The sequence below is a fragment of the Rhinolophus sinicus genome, linkage group LG02 (genome assembly GCF_036562045.2).
Source record: "Rhinolophus sinicus isolate RSC01 linkage group LG02, ASM3656204v1, whole genome shotgun sequence".
Taxonomy (NCBI): domain Eukaryota; kingdom Metazoa; phylum Chordata; class Mammalia; order Chiroptera; family Rhinolophidae; genus Rhinolophus; species Rhinolophus sinicus.
In genome coordinates this window covers 109,635,687-109,652,489 of record NC_133752.1, presented here as the reverse complement: position 1 = coordinate 109,652,489, position 16,803 = coordinate 109,635,687, and the positions used below count along the sequence as shown (strand labels likewise).

The window sequence follows — 16,803 nt, the reverse complement described above, 5'->3', positions numbered from 1 at the left end:
AGCTCAAGTGACAGTGGAGAACCAACTGAGCAGGTGGTTAAGGGTGTCGGTGGTGCTTTGATGTCCTAAGCATTTCACCTCGCAGACCAGGGAGCTGAGGGCTTGTGAGTTGCCCACTCCCGCAGTGGCCAGTCCCAAAGAGGCAGCCCTGTCCCCCCCAGGCACTTGGAGCAACATCACCACATGCACCTCGGCCAGCAAAGAGCAGGGTATGTCACCCTCCTGTCGAGACACAGCTAAAGAAGGTTCTGCCGGTGCACGCACGGACGCAGTTAGTGAGGATGTGGCTGGAGGGCCAGGGCTGGGGCTGCCCGGTGTTAATCACAGACACGCATGCAACAACGGTCAGCCCGTGAGAACAAGACAGTAAGCACTACCTTTGATGGATATGACCTCCTGACCGCCAAGGCGTGTGGCACAGAAACCGACTTTAAGGGGATGGCAACGGAAAACAAAACAGAACAGTAATAATAACAACAATTAAAAATGGAACACAGAAATGGAGCCAAACCAGAAGTTTAAAACAAACACACAGACTGGAACACAGGATTATTTCTCACGCGTCACACAGGGCTGCATAGATGAGGGACCTGGGTGTGGGCCTTGCAGCTCCACGTAGGTGAGTCCGTCTAACTAAGGCCTGGGCTTGCTTTTCTACCGAGAAGACAGCTTCTCTCTCACCGTGCCCCAAACCTTCTCTTTTCTCTTCTCAATCTCCCTCGTGTATAAGTTGAAACTGTTTAAATGTTTAAATGTATGGTTATAGATGCTATTTCTTCGTTAGTAACCCACTTGCTTGTGGAAATTCAGATTGCTTGCCCCACCTGAATGCTACAGGTACTGAGACAGAGCACAGATGGTGGGAAACTCCTGTCTCCAGAGACACAGACAGACACAGAGCGAGCTGAGTATCAACCTAACGTTCTTGTCCCAAAGGCTCTTTACTGGCAGGGTTCCTGGATGGGGTTGGGGGGTCCAGTGGGCCGCAGCAGCCCTGGGATGCTTGATTGTACACAGTGAAAGGGACCTGAAATAGCATAAATCACTGATATTCGTCAAAAATATTCCAGGCAGTAACTGCAACCTCTTCTCACTGCAGTCAGCCTTGCACAGCTGCTCAGAGAAGTGAGGCTAGTGACACTTGTTCTCTGACCGCTCATCAGCCCTGTTACAGGGTTCGAGGCAGGCAGGGAGTGAGGCTGGAGGGCTGGAGGTGGGCAGAGCCTCGGGACGCACTGCCCCCTGGGGCTTCTGCTGCTTCTGCAGCAGTGGGGACCCACTAGCGGGGTCTGCATTTCGACAGCGTACTGGCCTCGAGAAGAATGGGCTTGCGTCCTAGTGGTGACATGTACCTTTGTCCATGCAGATCCCACCGCACCTGACTCATCTCTCCTACCCAGCACCATGAGGAAGAACTACATATTGGAACAAGTCAGTTAAAGGAAAAGGCAGCTGGTTTCCCCAAGCAGCATGTAGAAAACTCCACAAGAACTACGTAACTACAACGGAAGGAACAGTGCTCAACATCTGTACTTGGCTGAAGGAAAAAGTAAAAGGGGTGGTGGGGGAGAAGTACTGACTTGGTAGAGGCAGCGACCAGAAGCATGAGATGGCGACACATTTGTGCTGTGCCAGCTGTGCCAGCTGGAACCAACGCCGGGGCAGCGAGTGGGGCAGGGCCTGCCCGAGAGCAGTGCATGAGCCCCCAGCTCAGCCACGTGGTCAAGAGGCCGCCTTACTTGTATTTAGTCAGATTGAGGCAAAGAAAAGAGGTAAACATGGGTCATCTCTTGTTGGTAAGGCTATAAGGTGATTTTTAAAAATCTGTATTATCTTAATTTTTCTATACAATATTTTAAATCTTTTTTTTTTAATGTCACAATACTGAAGCAGTGGTTTCACCGCTGCCTCACTCAGTGTTGTCTGTGACATGAGGACCACACCCCTGTGCGGCGGCAGGGCACCAGGGCAGGGGCACTGCCAGCACAAGGCTCCCTCTGGAGCCAATCAAGCCCCTGTCACTTCAGGAGTCCCCACACTCCCCTCACTTCTTACGCGGAAGATTTCCAACCCTCCGGAACAGTGGAAAGAGGACGACAAGGAGCAGCTTCGCCAGATTCGCTCAGTGTCAGCACCTTGCACACGTGATACGCACTTCGCGCGCCATCTTCTTTCCTCACTCATTCACGCACATCGTGGCCCTTCAGCCCAACAACCCCAGTGTGTGCTTCTTGGGACGGAGACACTTTGTCACCTGACTACAGCACTTCAAACAGCTTCCAAGGAATGCAGCATTGCTGTGACAACATAAGGTGTCTGTCACATTATACTGTCCATGATCAAGTCACCTCAATTGTTCCCATGTGTCCTTTGTGGCTGCTTTTGTTTGCTCTGTTTCCCTGACTTAGCTCCCATTCCTAACAATGTAGAGTACCTCGCTCCTGCTCGGCCGACCCTGCACCACCATGGGAGTCGGCTCAGCACTCTCAGGCTTGGCTTTGTCTTTATGTCTCCCGACAGGGCCTCCAGCAAATGGCTCCACCTCTGTGGGGGAACGTGAGGTGCTGGGATTCTAGGAGTGGGGTCCATGACCTGTTGTCTTTCACGTAGACAGGGAGGGGCTCCCTGTGTGCCCAGGCCTGCAAGGCCCATGGAGAGACTGTGGTCAGTGAGCTGTGATACCGAGATGATGGCCTTGGCATAGCTAGCTTGGGCAGCCTGCCACTCAGCATTTTGCCTAGACATACAGTGGACATACCTGACCACAAAAGCAACAAGAGATGTAGGTTTGTGACCAACATGACATGAGCTGGCTGAATGTCTGCAGGTCTGCACTGAGGCAAAGTGAACCTTGGACCACACCGTCCTTCTTCCCAGGCCCCCTCAGCACCCCTGGCAGTGCCAGTCCCCAGGGTCAGGACGTGTTTAGGGACCCACATACATAAGCAGAAGGCATCTTCAGTAGGACTGACGCTGCTGTCTGGGAGAGCAACACAGGGAGCACCTGACAGGAGTGGGGGAGTGGGGATACAGGACCCCAACTGTAATTTAGTGTGGCCTGGCCAGGACGTGCGGACTCTGCACATGGCTGGTGTGGGATGGGAGGACTGGCAATCAAGGTGTCCTTCTAGGAGAATGGACAGAAAAAGATCTGGCAGGGCCAAGGGGAGGTAAACAAATCAATGAGATGAGAACTAAAAGCTTGGTTTCCTCTGGCTTGCCAAGTTGTCAAAAGAGGAACTGGACCAGCCTAGGAGGGGACTGGAAACAGGCCGCAGACACCATCTTTACTGAACAGGCACGTGCAGGACTCAGGCTCGCCATGGCCTCCCCAGAAGTCGACGGAGAGGGCAGGCTTGCATCCAAGGCCTGGGAAGCCTTGTAGAGATGGTACAGGGTGTTCTGGGAAATGTTTTCAGTCAAAAAGGGAGCTGACGGCAGCTGGGCCGTCACCTTGGACAGGAGGATGAGCGTGTGCCCCCGGCTAGACAATGGAGACGGGGTAGGAAGGCTACCCCTGAGCCTCACGCCACTGCTGCTGTCCTTTCTGGACTGCAGTCCCCACCCCACCACTGTCTCTGAGACACACATGCCCTGTGAGAACTTTCTCTTATCCCTCTCCCTCTTCCACCTTCAGTGTATCTAAACAAAGCTGCAAGAGCTCTTAAAAATCAAGAGTCTGAACAAATACCCAACAAAGGCTACTGATGAAGGAACCTTCACACTGAGGGTCTGCTTCTCAGGAGAGCTGAGTGGCCACACTGTCTCCTGAGCCTGGAGAAGGGAGAGGGGCCAAGTCAGATCCATAATGACCCATTCCGCACAGAACCCAGGCCAGTTTCCTGGTCCAGTTCTTGAATGGCAAAAATCCCCTCTACTCTACAAATGCACAAAGCAGGCAGGACGACAGGGCACCTTCCCCAGTGACTGGGTCCCTGTGCCAGTCTTTGCTGGGTACAAGCAACCTTTTGCTGCCACTCTGGGCACTGGCGTATGCTACTCCATGTGGGACTTCTGAGGACAAAAGAATGAACGGATAATGCCAGCTGCTTCCTAAACAGAGAGGAATCCTGGAGCACGGGAGATCTGTCTCCACAAGAACTGAACACAGGAACTCCTGCCATGAAAGCAATAACCTTCAGCTGCTCACTGAAAATGCCTGAGAGAAGACGCTGCCGTGTCTTCTCCCTGGATGATGCTGAAGCCCAAGGAGGGTGCCCACACCCACCCCAGTGTCGGGATTTGCTTTTCCTTCCTCCACCTCATCAAACACCGACACTCAACAGAGCACAGGAGTCAAGGTCCTCAACCCCCTGACGCCCCCCTGCTGACCGGGCCTGCATACCTCTCGCTTAGACTTCTGGGAGGCCCTCTCAAGGACATCATCACTGGAGAGGTCAGAGTCCTCGGAGAAACTCAGCTGGCGCCGGAGCTGCAGCTCTGAGGGGATGGGAAGAAGGGGCAGAGTGAAGACGTGAGCAGCCTGCCAGTACCGCAGCCTTCCCGACGGCAGTATCCACACGAGCAGCCCAGGGGCATGGGCTGTAGGTTTGACTCCTTTCTAGTTTAAGAAAGTCTTCTGCCATATTGAGTGCTCACATTCATCCAGGCAGAAGCGAACGGACACTGAAGAGATGGCACCCACAGACAGGCTGCCTGGACCTGCTGGCAGCACTGCCCTCCTCCAGGGCAGCACAAGCTCAGGTCGTGCACACACCACCCGCCTCCTTTGTCCCGCTTCAGGCTGCTTTTCAGAACTGTTCTAGGAAGTGCAGTTCGCTCTGTGAACTCACGGTGTAGTGTCCTTCTCCCTGCCCCGTCAGCTCTAAGAACCCTCTGGGTGGGGAGCAGCCCAGGGGAGGGGACTACTGGAGAAGCACACGACTGGAGGACGGACACCTCCGCTCTGCCCCAGGAGGGCCCCTGGGTGCTGACGTACCTGCTCTCACTATCGGGGACGTCCTGAGCTTGCCAGAGTCCCCGGTGGCACCACTGGAAGGGGTGCTGGAGCATGACTTGTGGTCGCCCTGCTTCTTCTTGTCCTTCTTATACCCAGAGAAGACTGACTTCCACAGTGACCTGGGCTTGGCGGCTGCTTCCCCCAGCAGGCTGGGGCTGGGCTTCTCTGAGGACCGGACCTCACTTTTGGACTTCCTCTCCTTCTTGTTTCTGCGGGGGGAGAAGAGGGACGATCTCTTCTTGCTCTTCCCACTGGAGCCCTCAGATGAGGTGACTGAGCCATCTGGGCCCCCCGAGTCCGATGGAGGGGAGAGGATCTCCTCACTAGTGGCTTCGTGCTTTAGAGTGGGCTCCCCAGGGCCTGTGTGGACCAGGTGTTTAGGGGAGTCGAGGCCGAGGGCTTTGCCCTTGGAGGGTGTTGAGGAGACTTTGCGAGAATTGCCTCCTGGGGGCCTGGAGGTCCCAGCTACCATTTCCATGTCCTTCATCCGACTCAGCTGCTTGGCCATGGCGTCTCTCAATGCCTGGCTCTTCACAGACTTCTCTCTGGCTCGCATGCGCTCCTCAGCCAGCTCCTTGGCTTCTGGAGAGACCACAGGCAGCACCCTTTTGTGCGGCTGGAGCCCACTCTCCAGAGCAGGCAACCTACCGTTCTCCTTGGCTGGGGGTGTGTGGAGGGGCTGCTCGGAGCGGGACCAGCAGGAAGGGGGTGTGAAGAACTTCTCCTGCAGACTCGCGTCCTCAGTCTTGTCATCATACGTGTCCTCCACGTCATCGGCAAAGGGGATCTCATCCACACTCTCTACAAATGACTTCCGTACCTCCTCTCGGGGGAGCTGGGCAGGCTCTCGGGGGGGCCGCATGAAGGTGGCAGGTGGGGGGGGTGGGATCACAGAGGTCTTGGGTTCGGTGTCCTTATGCTCATGTGTCTGATATGGCCTCCTGTGCAGAGTGGCGGGCTCCTCGTCCTGGGGTGGGGGCGGGGGTGGGCTCGAGGGTGGGGTGAGCATGGTGGAATCGGACGTGTTGAAGCTCTGGCTGCCCAAGGTCTTCATGTTGGAGGAGCTCCCGTGAAGGCCCAGCCCGGAGCTGCTGGACAGGTCTCTCCGCTCCTCGTGGGAGCTTTTCAGCTCTCTGTCAGACGGGGACTTGGGGGTCAGCAGGGAGGGCTGGTCACCATCTGACTTAGGCAGGCCCAGCCTCTTAGGAACGGGGGGAGGTTTTAGAAGATGGAGCCCCTCACCCTGAGGGGACTTGTCGACCAAACAGGATTTTAGGGACACTGGCTTCCAGGAAGGTGAGGGGAAGCCGTGCGCAGGTCCCTGGCTCCGCTCCACGGGTGTGAGGCCGAGGCTGCGGCGGATCTCGGCGCTCTTCATCCAGAACTCGGCCACCAGGTCGCTCCGCTTCAGGGCCTCGTCCGCAGCCAGGGCGCTGCCCAGTCTGTCCTTGGTGTCCCCTTGGTTACTCAGGGGGAGGGGCGCCAGGGGGGTGGATGTTTTGGCTGGAACAGGCTGGAAACATATCGGGGACTTGGTGGGTGATGGGACAGTGGCCTCAGAGGAAGGCTGAGGTTGGGAGCAAATGGGGAGCGGGGTGGGGCTGGGGGTGGAGGTGGCCAACGGGGACAGGCCCTGTGAACTAACTGGGGAGGCAGGTGTCACGGCCTCTGGCAGAGCCACTGGCTGTGACCGGATAGGAGAGTGCACAGCTTTCTGGCCAGAGGGACATTCTGCTATGGGGACCAGAGGCTCTGGGAATAGGCGCTCCTCGGGAGATCTCATCTTGGCAGCCACAGAGGTGAGTGGGATCCGGACCCCCTACAGGAAAGGAAGACAGATGGAAGCTGCTCAGAGGGCAGGGAGCTAACAGCCAGCAAAGATCCCTTGGGGAGCTCCCTCTCAAGGGCCTGTGCTTGCTAAAATACATGCCTCTCTCCATCCTTAAGCCATTATTCAAATGGTACAAGGAGAACCTTTCTCACTTTCTGTAATTTTTAGACCCCCGTACTTAGCTGAACAGCCTCAGCTTTCAGGGATTGGTCCATGTAAAACACACCCTACGTTCTGTGTGCACTGACGTGAGTGCTGGCCAGAAGACACTAATGGGTTCAGCTCTTACTTCCCCACCATCAGCCCCAAGAGCTCCAAGATCTCTGAGGTACGAACATGGTGACCAACAGTGTAAGAAAATTTAGAACAGTTCTTTTTTACAGTCTTGATTACAAACTGCCCTCCCCAGCAAGTTCAAAGACCCAGATCCTGCATTCTCATACCGCCCCACCCACGTGTCTCGTCAAGTTCCTCCATTTCACAGAAGAAATCACCAAATTCATCTTGCTTCTTAGAATCCCAAAGACCAAATCAAGCAGACCTGGTCTTGAGTTTGGACCTCTCTCTCTCATCTCTCCTCCAGAAAGTATCTTCCAAAACATGTTTCCTGGGACACATTGTTACAATCTATTTAGGGAGCATTCATCAATGTGTGTGTAATTCACATACCACTGGTAATCTGGATAAATGTTTTTAACTTTAAAAGTCATAGTTCATTTTAGCATAATATTAAGAAAATGCATCTGTCATATCAAACTGATGATTTTTCAAATATTATTGCTTTAACATAAAAATAAACTTATTTTTAAAGAGGTGTGGTATGTGGACATGACAATGGTGGGTGACTCGGGTTTGGGGTTGGTGCAGACCATGGTTAGGGACAAGCTGCTCAGGCCGCCTTGCCCACATGGCGAGGACTGAGCTGGACCCAAGGCCACTCTTGTTTTCAACAGCCCCTCTTAGCACAAGAAACCAAAAAACAAACAAACAAACAAAAGGCAGGGTGGGGCTCACACCCAGGGCCCTAATATGAAATCAGTATGTCTACTCAGGGTCCCGTCAGCTGTCACCCACAGTGAGCCCGAACTCTTACCTCTGCCGCGGGGCTGTGCACTGGGGGGAACAGCACAGCTTGTTCCTCAGGGGACGGGGTGGGGCTGGAGACTTTGGAGGGACCTGAAAAGAAGAGACACAGGGTTGATGACAAGAGGAAACCCACTCCCACCGAGGGCAGCTCCCCCAGCCAGTTCTGTAGCAGGTCGCACCTGCAAATGGAAAGGGAACGTGCTTCGCTGGGGCTCTGTATGTAGCCTCCGTGTGTCAGGGATGCTGGCTTTTGGCACATGTGTGGTCTGTGTCCAAAGCTTTGAGATATGGCACTTTCATGGCCCCAAAGAGCACACAAAGGGGGCTGTGGGTAAAGCCACGTGCAGCCTGTGCGCAGGGAGGGGAGGCCCCTGGAGGCTGATATACTGCTGCTCCAGGTCCTGCGCCCTTGTGTGGCTCGCAGCAGGAGTCCTGGGAGCAACTTTCCTGTGACAGGGACTGACCTCTCTCATGGCACCATGGTGTGGAAGGAGGCTGCTTCTCCTCGTTTTCTGGGACCCTCAGCAGTTCCGCTTCCACCTCGGCCTGGTGCTGCCTGCAAAGCTCCGTCTCGGCATCTGATGGGCCGTCGTCAGACCAGTGCTGATCTGGCAGAGGGAAGGTAGGACACAGAACCTGAGCGAGGCCACATTCCTTTCCAGTCTCGTGTTCCTCGGAGAACAGTACGACTGCTGCAGGTCTGAACCCGGCTCCTTGCCCCAGCTGGGCCCTGCCGGCTGGTCCCCATCCAGCTTCTGACACGCAGCCAAAGGAACATCGTCTTCTGTGACACGCTACTCTCTTTAATGCCCATGGTGCTCCACTTTCTTCTGAAATACAGCCAGGTGACACATGGCGGGCCAGGGGGTGTGCCTGTGAGGCCAGACCTTGCTTCGGGCGCCCACCGCCCCACCTGTGCTTCTCCTGTTAGCGCTTCTGGGCCCTGCCACCCACACCACAGCCGAAGCCGGTGCCCCCTCAGTGTTGCCTGGAGTGTCCCTCCCTCCCCTCTCCTAGTCTAGACCCTGCCCCTATGTCTCCCAACTAACCAAATTACAATTCTTACAATACCATCTCCTTGTATCTGGTTTTCAGAGAGCATCTACTGGATTGAAGTCTGTGTATAAAGCCTCAAATCTGCTCCGTTTCTCAACCACAATTAATGAATGCAGGGTGAAATGACACACATTCAAGTTAGTGGCAGAACAAGGACCGAACCAGGAGACCTACCAGCTGCCTCCCCTGAGTGCCCTGCTTTTGTTTAATGTGTATTGTTTTTAACTTCCCTGAGTCTAAGCACTCTTGCCTGTCCCCAGCAGGGAGCAGGGTGGTCACCACGGTGGAGGGGGAGGCTCTGGGGGTCCCCATACCATCGTCCAGCTCAGCACCAGTGTCCCCTGTGTCCCCATTCTCTGCTGCCTCCCCTTCTATCTCTGCCGGCTCCGAGTCCTCATCTTCCTCCAGGTCATTCTCATCAAATGGGACTGTAAAGCAGAAACAGTCAAAAGAAGGAAGAAAAGGAAAGACAGGAGGACAGCCAGAGGACAAACCCTGAAGTGTCTGGATTTGGACCCCCAGGTGGAGTCCGTTAGACCTGGACCCTTCCTGAACACCTGAGCCTCGCATTTCTCGACCAGCAGGCCAAGTGGAGGCAAGAATAGCTCAGGGCCAGTCGTCACTCCTCTTCTTCCAGAGGCCGCTAAGAGCCCCAGTCTGAGAAGTACAGAGGGAAACGCTGCTTTTTCAGGCCCAGGCCCAGCAGATACCCAACTGCAGAGTTAGCAGCAACAATGGCTTGTAGGTCATGTGACTGCTTCCCGTGCCACAAGCCATTCAATACAATTAGGGGGACAATTTCTAATTTCTATCAGTGATGAGAAAACGGGGGTCCAGACAGCTGAGGTAACTTTTTATGGCCACATTGCTCAACCCAGCAGTGGCAGTGTCACACACAGTTAAGTCACTGTTGGAGTGACCAACTGGACCCTCTAGGTCACTGCACCTCCTCAGCTGGCAGAGGTAGCACCATTGCCTAGGGTAATTTAGAGGAATACTTTTCTAAAGCATAATGGAGAGGGTGATGGGATATGTAAAGTTCAGTTTCCAGACTCAAGACCAGCCCTCAATGCTGCAAAATAAAGCAAAGCACGAATCAACTTCATTTCTCTTGAGTAATCAGCTCCTACACCTACACACACTCTCACACACACACACACCCCTACTCATACACACACATATACCTACACATACTCACACTCACACCTGCTTCCAACCTCTGCACACTTAGATAGAACTTACACTAACAGTTCGGAGTAAGAGAAGTCAAGAAAGCCATGAGCCCTGCTTTAAAGGTGCTGTGAAATACCAGTGTTACCCATCTGTCAGGGGTCCTGAGAGCTTCTTGTAGGTTCTAAGCGCAGCCACCTTCAAATCCTTCTTAAAGGTTTTCATTTCAGGAAAAGGGGTTATGCTCTGGCTGCATATGCAAGAGCCTGAGGATGGAAGCCCAGGAGAGGCCTGTCGGCAGAGGAACCAGCTGTGGTCAAGTTGGACAGATTTCCTACAAGGCTGAGCTGAATGCAAGAGGATAGCCACGTAACGAGCAGGTCATTCTCACAGGCCTTCTGAATCCACATCCCGGCACCATAAGGACGTACAGACCAAACATGGGAAAAACACTTTACAGTGGCCATTGAGGTCAGTGTACAGTGAAAATCAAGGGAATGCTTGCCTTTGGGGGAGGGGAGAAAGGGAAGGGACACTTTGAAGATGCTGGTAGTGTTTTATTTCTTGACCTACGTGGTAGTTATATGAATTTTTGCTTTTAATAATTCCTGAAGCTGTGCACTTATCTCATCACCCCTTGTGTATACTGAGCTTACTAAAAATAAGGTGCTGGTTCATATTCAGTTTTGGAGAACTGTCGAAAGAGGTTTGGGGTGAGTCCAGGTTCTGGGGAGAGATGGGAGAGTTCCACAACAAGTGCTAGGCTGGCAGATGGGGACGGTCATGTTCCTGTGCAACAGCACAGCAGCTCACGGAGCGGGCAATGCCCAGATGCCTTCCTATGTCAACGGCATGTGTCTGGGAAAGTACTGGCGGGAATGTACTTCCACAGGCTTAAACCTCTGTGTGGTAACATCTGTCGGTCATTCAAGGAAGTCAGTTCAACACCAGGGTGTGGGGCTCCTGAGGCACAAACAAGTCTGTGCTCCTCACACCTGAGCTTTCTGAGAGCAAGTTCATCGTGGCACCACACCCCTGCTCCCCTAGAACCTTCCTCCTTCACAGTCACCCCAACCCAGTGGGAACAGCACCTGAGCCAGCATGGCAAGGGCCCATTGTGCCACCACATGTGCTCAGATGGCTCTGTGCGAGCTGGCATCGAGGTGGCAGTTGCACTGCTGATGGCAAGTACACAGGAAGTTGGCCCAGGGCACCCGTCCGGCCAGCATGAGGACCGCTCACCGGCTGAGCTCCACCCCGGCCTGGCCCCTCACCCTCACGTGCTTCTCCTAGTTCAGAGCTTCTACTAAGTGCCGTCGGTCAGAAGGGTGAGAAGCCTACCATCCTCGTGAGCTCCCTGGGAGGAACAATTGTCACACACATCAAAACAAACAAGTGAGGATGTCAACACAGCAGCAGCCGATGCTGAAAGACAGACGCAGCCCAAGGGATGGAGTTGGGGGTTAAATCTGGGTTAGGATGGAGTGCAGGGTGCTAGAAGCGGCCACACACTATGGAAGCCAGGAATCTGTGCCACACTTAGCTCCTGGTTTAGCTCAGCTCCCAGCTGGGAAGTCCTGACACCCCAGCCTTGTCCAATCATCCTGGGGATGCAAACTAACTAGGAGAGAATGACCAGCAGCTTCTGTGCACAGAGCTGATGGCCTCTGTCCCGCACCCTGGGGCTCTGCGGGAAAGGACCTCCTGCCTGTGCTGTGTCCGTGGCCCATCAGGGCAGTGGGGTGCACTGGTAAGGGGCTGGTGGTACGATCCACGAGCTCCAATCCCGCCCATCCACAAGTAACCGCTGGGGCACTACTGCTCTTCTTCGAGTGGCATTTGGGATTGCACAGAGGCCTTTTTGGTTGTCTTATGACTGGGCTGGGAGTGGAGGTTGCACTATGACATTTAGAGGGCAGAGGCCAGGATGTCACACGCTCGCAATGGAGAGAAGCATTCTGCCCCAAATGCCAGGAGTCACCTCGTTGAAAAACGCCTCTCCAGGAAAGTTGAGGAAGGATAGCCAAGGTTCTCAGCTATCTGTCGGCCTCAGCACTTAATGAGAAACCCGCACCTTGGTCTGAAGACCCAGCTGATGCTACACATGCTTATGATCAGCCTCTCCCCCTGCTCTTAGCTGAACGACATCTGCCAACCCCCGGCTCTCCTCTTTTCACTGCTATTTCCCATAAGGCCCCCTGAGTACTGACTGCCTCTTTCTCTGACACTTTGGTAGGTTTGTGGACTATTAACTCATTTTCTCCTTTCACACTCAATTTCTCCAGAGTTTAGATCTCAGTGCTAAAAATGCTGCTTCAGCTTTGGGCTTGACCCAACCTCTATTAATTAAACAAATGTCCATCTGTCCTGTCTACACTATTGCTTATCTCTGAATCGTCCCTGAAGGGCACGGGGTGCGTGTCTTGTCCATGCAGGACGGCTGCCGAGTGAGGTATGCACGTGCCCCATCCCCACCCTTGGCATGCACGAGCGGCAGGGCCAGAACTCTAGTGTTAAGGCACCAGCAGAGCTGCCGAGAGACTTGTTATGGTGAGTGGGGAGAGAAGAAACATCACCAGACTACCTCCGGAGACCGTCTCCAGCCAGGCCTGTACTGCTGCACGGCGTATGGAGGGAAGGTCAGGCACTGAATTTAAAACAGACGATAAATACAAAGTTACACAGGAATAAGCGTTCCTAGTGAGGAGAGTCAAGTCATCCCTAAAGTCCAAAACAGAAGAAAAACCGAGATGATGTTATAGCCAGAGGCTTGTCCGGCACTGACGAGGGAAACAGGCCCATTGCAAGCTTCTGTGATCAGTATTCAGGACGAGGAATGGAGAGAAAACACAGGGAGGGTCATATGGGCTTGGGCCGCAGAGCCAGCCTCATGGCACAGGCCAGTCTGATGCCCCTGGCCAGCAGGGTCTCTCGCCTCCATTCCCGCAGAGCTTCTGGGTGGACTTACATTGCTGTAAAAGTATTTAACAGAGGTTGGTCTTGCCTATAGGTGATTTGGGGCTGGGGAGGATCAAATGCCCCATCAAAGGCTGCTGCATAAAGGCAGGGACCATCTCCTTGTATACTCAGAGCCTTGTAGGGCGCGTGGCCTCAACAGGCACTGAATGGAAACATGAAGATAAGTGAACGAGAGACAAGCTGGCGGCTCCAAAGGTCTGTATGTGGAAAGTGGGTATACTGAGGTTGAAAGGTATGAGAATGGCATGGCAGCAGCCACAGACCTCCAGGCTCCATTTCTTTCTTTTATTGCTTGAATAAAAGCCAGAATAAGGTTCATCTTCATCCTGCTCTGGAACAGTCATCATGTTATCTACAACCTAGAGCTGGAAATTATGCTTCTTTAGAGGCCTCTTTACTATTATCTCCTCTTAGAACTTCTTTCCCTTCATACTATGCCCCCTTATCCCCATCCTGCTAATGCACATTCACACCCAGACACATTCCATGCGGAAAGCACCAGAACATTCTACTAAGTGGAGAAAGAGAAACCCTGCCTAGTATCATGGAGGAAAGAAAGAAAATTCTGGTTTCTCAAGACCAAGTTCATTTTACTATTTTGCGTCAGTGGAGAAGAGTCCACAACCTCTTAACCCACAGAGAACTTTACACATCCTCAGACAACAGCCCAGGGCAGTGGTCACGATTACATCAGGAACATCAGGAAAACGAAATGTTCTGTCAGCTGTTACTTTTGATCATGGATGGCTTTGACCCTAACAGAAGAGTCCTCTGCAGCAACGAGAGGGGATGCAGGGACAGAGAAACTCCCAGAGGCATCGGGACCGTGGGTCCTGCAGCAGTTACCTCCAGAAGCACAGGACTCAGAGGTCGGTGCCATTTGCTCCTCCTCCTGTTTCTCGCGCACATGCGTCCAGTGCACATCAGCCTGGATCTCCAGGGGATCGGCTGCACTTATGATCGGCTGTAGCCTCTGGCTCCCGGCTAGGTACCAGGTCAAGAAGTGAAGGAAATGAGGAAGGGAGAGTGATAGGGAGGAAGAAAAAGGAGAAAATAAAATCAAGGGAAGGAGGGAATGAAACACCACAGGAAAGAAAACAGAAAGAAAAGTTACCAGGATCAGTGTGGATTAGAAAGGCAAAAACTGAGAATGTGTGTGCGTATGTGCACGTACACACACACTCTCTCTCTCTTTCTGACTTTTACTCTTCCAACTTGACTTAGTCATTGTAAGTTTCACATACACTGTTAATTTCAACAAGAGAACCATACATTCAGCTCCAGTGCATTAAGAATTTTCCTTTCTGATGTTCTTTGCACATTAACTGCATTTGAGGGACCCAAGTGCCCAGCAAGAAAAAAAAGAACAAGTCTCAACTGGCCCCTGAGGGTCATCCCTCCAGAAGTCAGAGTACTTAGCTGTTACCAAGCACAGCGAGAGATCCCTGAAGGTGCACTCCTCCTGTCCCTTCTACTGGTGACACGGCATAGTGCTTACTGCCACCTGTCATGCTGACAGCTTCTCCTTTGAGATTTGAGCCAAATGACGAGAGAGGTCGGATGGGATAATGTCATTTTGCCATGAAACAATCAACGCACACAGGACAGAAATTTACTTTGTTGGTACTTTAGTTTTATCTTCTGCAGCTGGAGACAAAAGTCCCTCCGTAAGGCCTCATGCTGCCCGCTGGTCAAGGCAGGGACACAGCTTAGGGGGCAGGACGGAGCAGGGGAGGCCGGGCTGGGAGGAAGCAGCACTCTGCCCTATAAACCCCTAAATTTGGATAGGAGTAAGACCTTTCTGCTTTTTGTGAGGTCAAAGCCCATTTTCTTCAAACTCCATCAGTGCCCCGCTGACCCCTCTGCACGCAGGACCTGGCTTCTCAGCTAAGTGAGACCCCGCCAGTGCCCAGGGATCTGTATGCACCCTGCCCTGTGGGCTCCCTACAGCCAGTGCTTGGACCATGCCATCCAATTGGGTTAAAATAAAGGAACAGCCAGCAACTTGAGGGAGGGGACACTACAGAAGGGAGGACGGCTTTTCAGCTAAGAGCAGGTGCCACCTGATCTAAGGACTCTGGGGCTCCCAGTGGGAGCCTGCTCTCAACAGTCTAGTGGGACAATATGCTATGGCTTCATCACTGTAATGACAGCCGCTTAATTTTCAAGTGACAGGGAATGCGACATGAAAGAAAATGCCAGAAAGTGCCAATGAGATCGCCAAGCGCGGATGCAGGCACTACCACAGTTAGGTGCCGAGCCACTGCGTGCTGTAGGGTCACAGACTTCTGCCAGGCTCAGGCCTTATGGTGCTGGTGGGGCTGAGGCACAGCTGAGCCACTAAACATCTCAGGACTAAGAAACATACATCAAAGAGAAAACGTAGGGCCTTTCTTCAACTTCATGGCACCAAAGGGAAGCGAGCGAGTCCTCCCTGGATAATGCTCAGCTTCCTGTTACTGAATGGAGCTTGAGGACTCGTCTGCCAGCATGTCCTCCTTTCTCAGAGAAACGTTCACAGGCACAGTGAAGGGAGGCGCTGGCACCTGAGCCACGCAGAGCTGTGCCTGGACGTGAGGTTTTCTGCATCGGAGAAGCCGGGGCCTAACTGGACGAGGGGACCTCGCAGGGGACCTAATAAGGCTGCTTCTGGAGTCTTCTCTGATTTCCTCTTGAATCTCGGTCTCACAGAAGGCTGGGCCCAGGGATATATGCCAAAGCCTGTCAGTACAGCTCTATAAACAGATCTTTTCACGTGGGACCTGCTCTTGGAGGCAGATTTTGGATGCCTGCCAGGGAGCCAGGGTAGAAGGTGGGCAGGGGCAGAGTGGGTACCTTTACATGTACCCGAATCTTCTTCTTCTGACAGGTACTGGAGCCACTGGCCTTGCAGGAGTTCTCTGTCCCGGGGGCAATACTCCCCTTCTACAGCAGGGGGAGCCAGACACCCACAAACACAGCATCAAGAATGCCCGCGTGGGGATACAGAGAGAAAAGAGATGGAGGGAGGGAAGAGAAGAGAAAGAAGAGTTATCTTCAGCGGCACGGCATAACATCCGGTCACTGTCTACACAGGTCTCGAAGTCCACGGCCTGAGACACATGCCACAGGCCAAGAACAAGGGCCCAGGGTTTGGCCCAGTTTGTCAGCACACGTCTCTCTAGTTAGAGGCCGCTCCCTGCAGGTTTGTTCTTCCTACCAGGTCCGGGGTCCAGGAAATTAAGGCTGCATGAAGGAAGGCGGGACTAAACTCTCCTGAAAGGAAACAGGCTGTGACCTTAAGCCATGTCAGGGGATAGAAGCCATGGAGCATATTAATCGTCAGATGGAGATGATGACGTGTGGAATGATACAAACTAAGTACCTTTCCTTGAAAGAGCTGTGAACATGCTCAGCCCCCTAACTGGCAGGCACACAGGGGCAGCTCTGGTCAGCTGAGGTGCGGCAGACACAGCACATGGAGAAAAGAACCCAACACCAGCTTCCGGCCAAGGGCCTGCCTCCTTCTTGCACATAAAACAGTAAGGAGGGAGGGGCAGGCACCCAGAACCGCCTCAGGCTCCCCCCCAGCCCGCACCTTTGGAGGGAAGAGTACAGGAGAACCAGGTGTGGAGATGCTCCTTAGGGAGCCACAGGAAGTGCCCTGCCTGACTGGTCATGCCATGTGGGCACCTCAGGGTCAGGAGGACCATGTCTTGCTTCTTGCCGGCTCTGCCACATC

At 53.4% G+C, this 16,803-nt stretch overlaps 1 protein-coding gene across 23 annotated transcripts in view; it reads right to left on the bottom strand.

Moving 5' to 3' along the window:
• MICAL3 (microtubule associated monooxygenase, calponin and LIM domain containing 3) overlaps nucleotides 1-16,803 on the bottom strand; it is a 225,113-nt gene that overhangs the window by 19,837 nt on the left and 188,473 nt on the right. For 11 of the 23 annotated variants that reach the window (XM_074325093.1, XM_074325097.1, XM_074325094.1 and 8 more), the window contains 9 exons: nucleotides 15,918-16,007; nucleotides 13,929-14,066; nucleotides 12,688-12,750; nucleotides 9,248-9,361; nucleotides 8,342-8,485; nucleotides 7,885-7,967; nucleotides 4,940-6,779; nucleotides 4,346-4,440; nucleotides 378-428 (listed from right to left, as the gene is read on the bottom strand). In XM_074325093.1, coding sequence (XP_074181194.1) covers nucleotides 378-428; nucleotides 4,346-4,440; nucleotides 4,940-6,779; nucleotides 7,885-7,967; nucleotides 8,342-8,485; nucleotides 9,248-9,361; nucleotides 12,688-12,750; nucleotides 13,929-14,066; nucleotides 15,918-16,007 — 2,618 coding nt within the window. The remainder of the gene's footprint in view (nucleotides 1-377; nucleotides 429-4,345; nucleotides 4,441-4,939; nucleotides 6,780-7,884; nucleotides 7,968-8,341; nucleotides 8,486-9,247; nucleotides 9,362-12,687; nucleotides 12,751-13,928; nucleotides 14,067-15,917; nucleotides 16,008-16,803) is intronic. The other 12 variants (XM_074325099.1, XM_074325104.1, XM_074325105.1 and 9 more) reach the window with 11 other exon arrangements.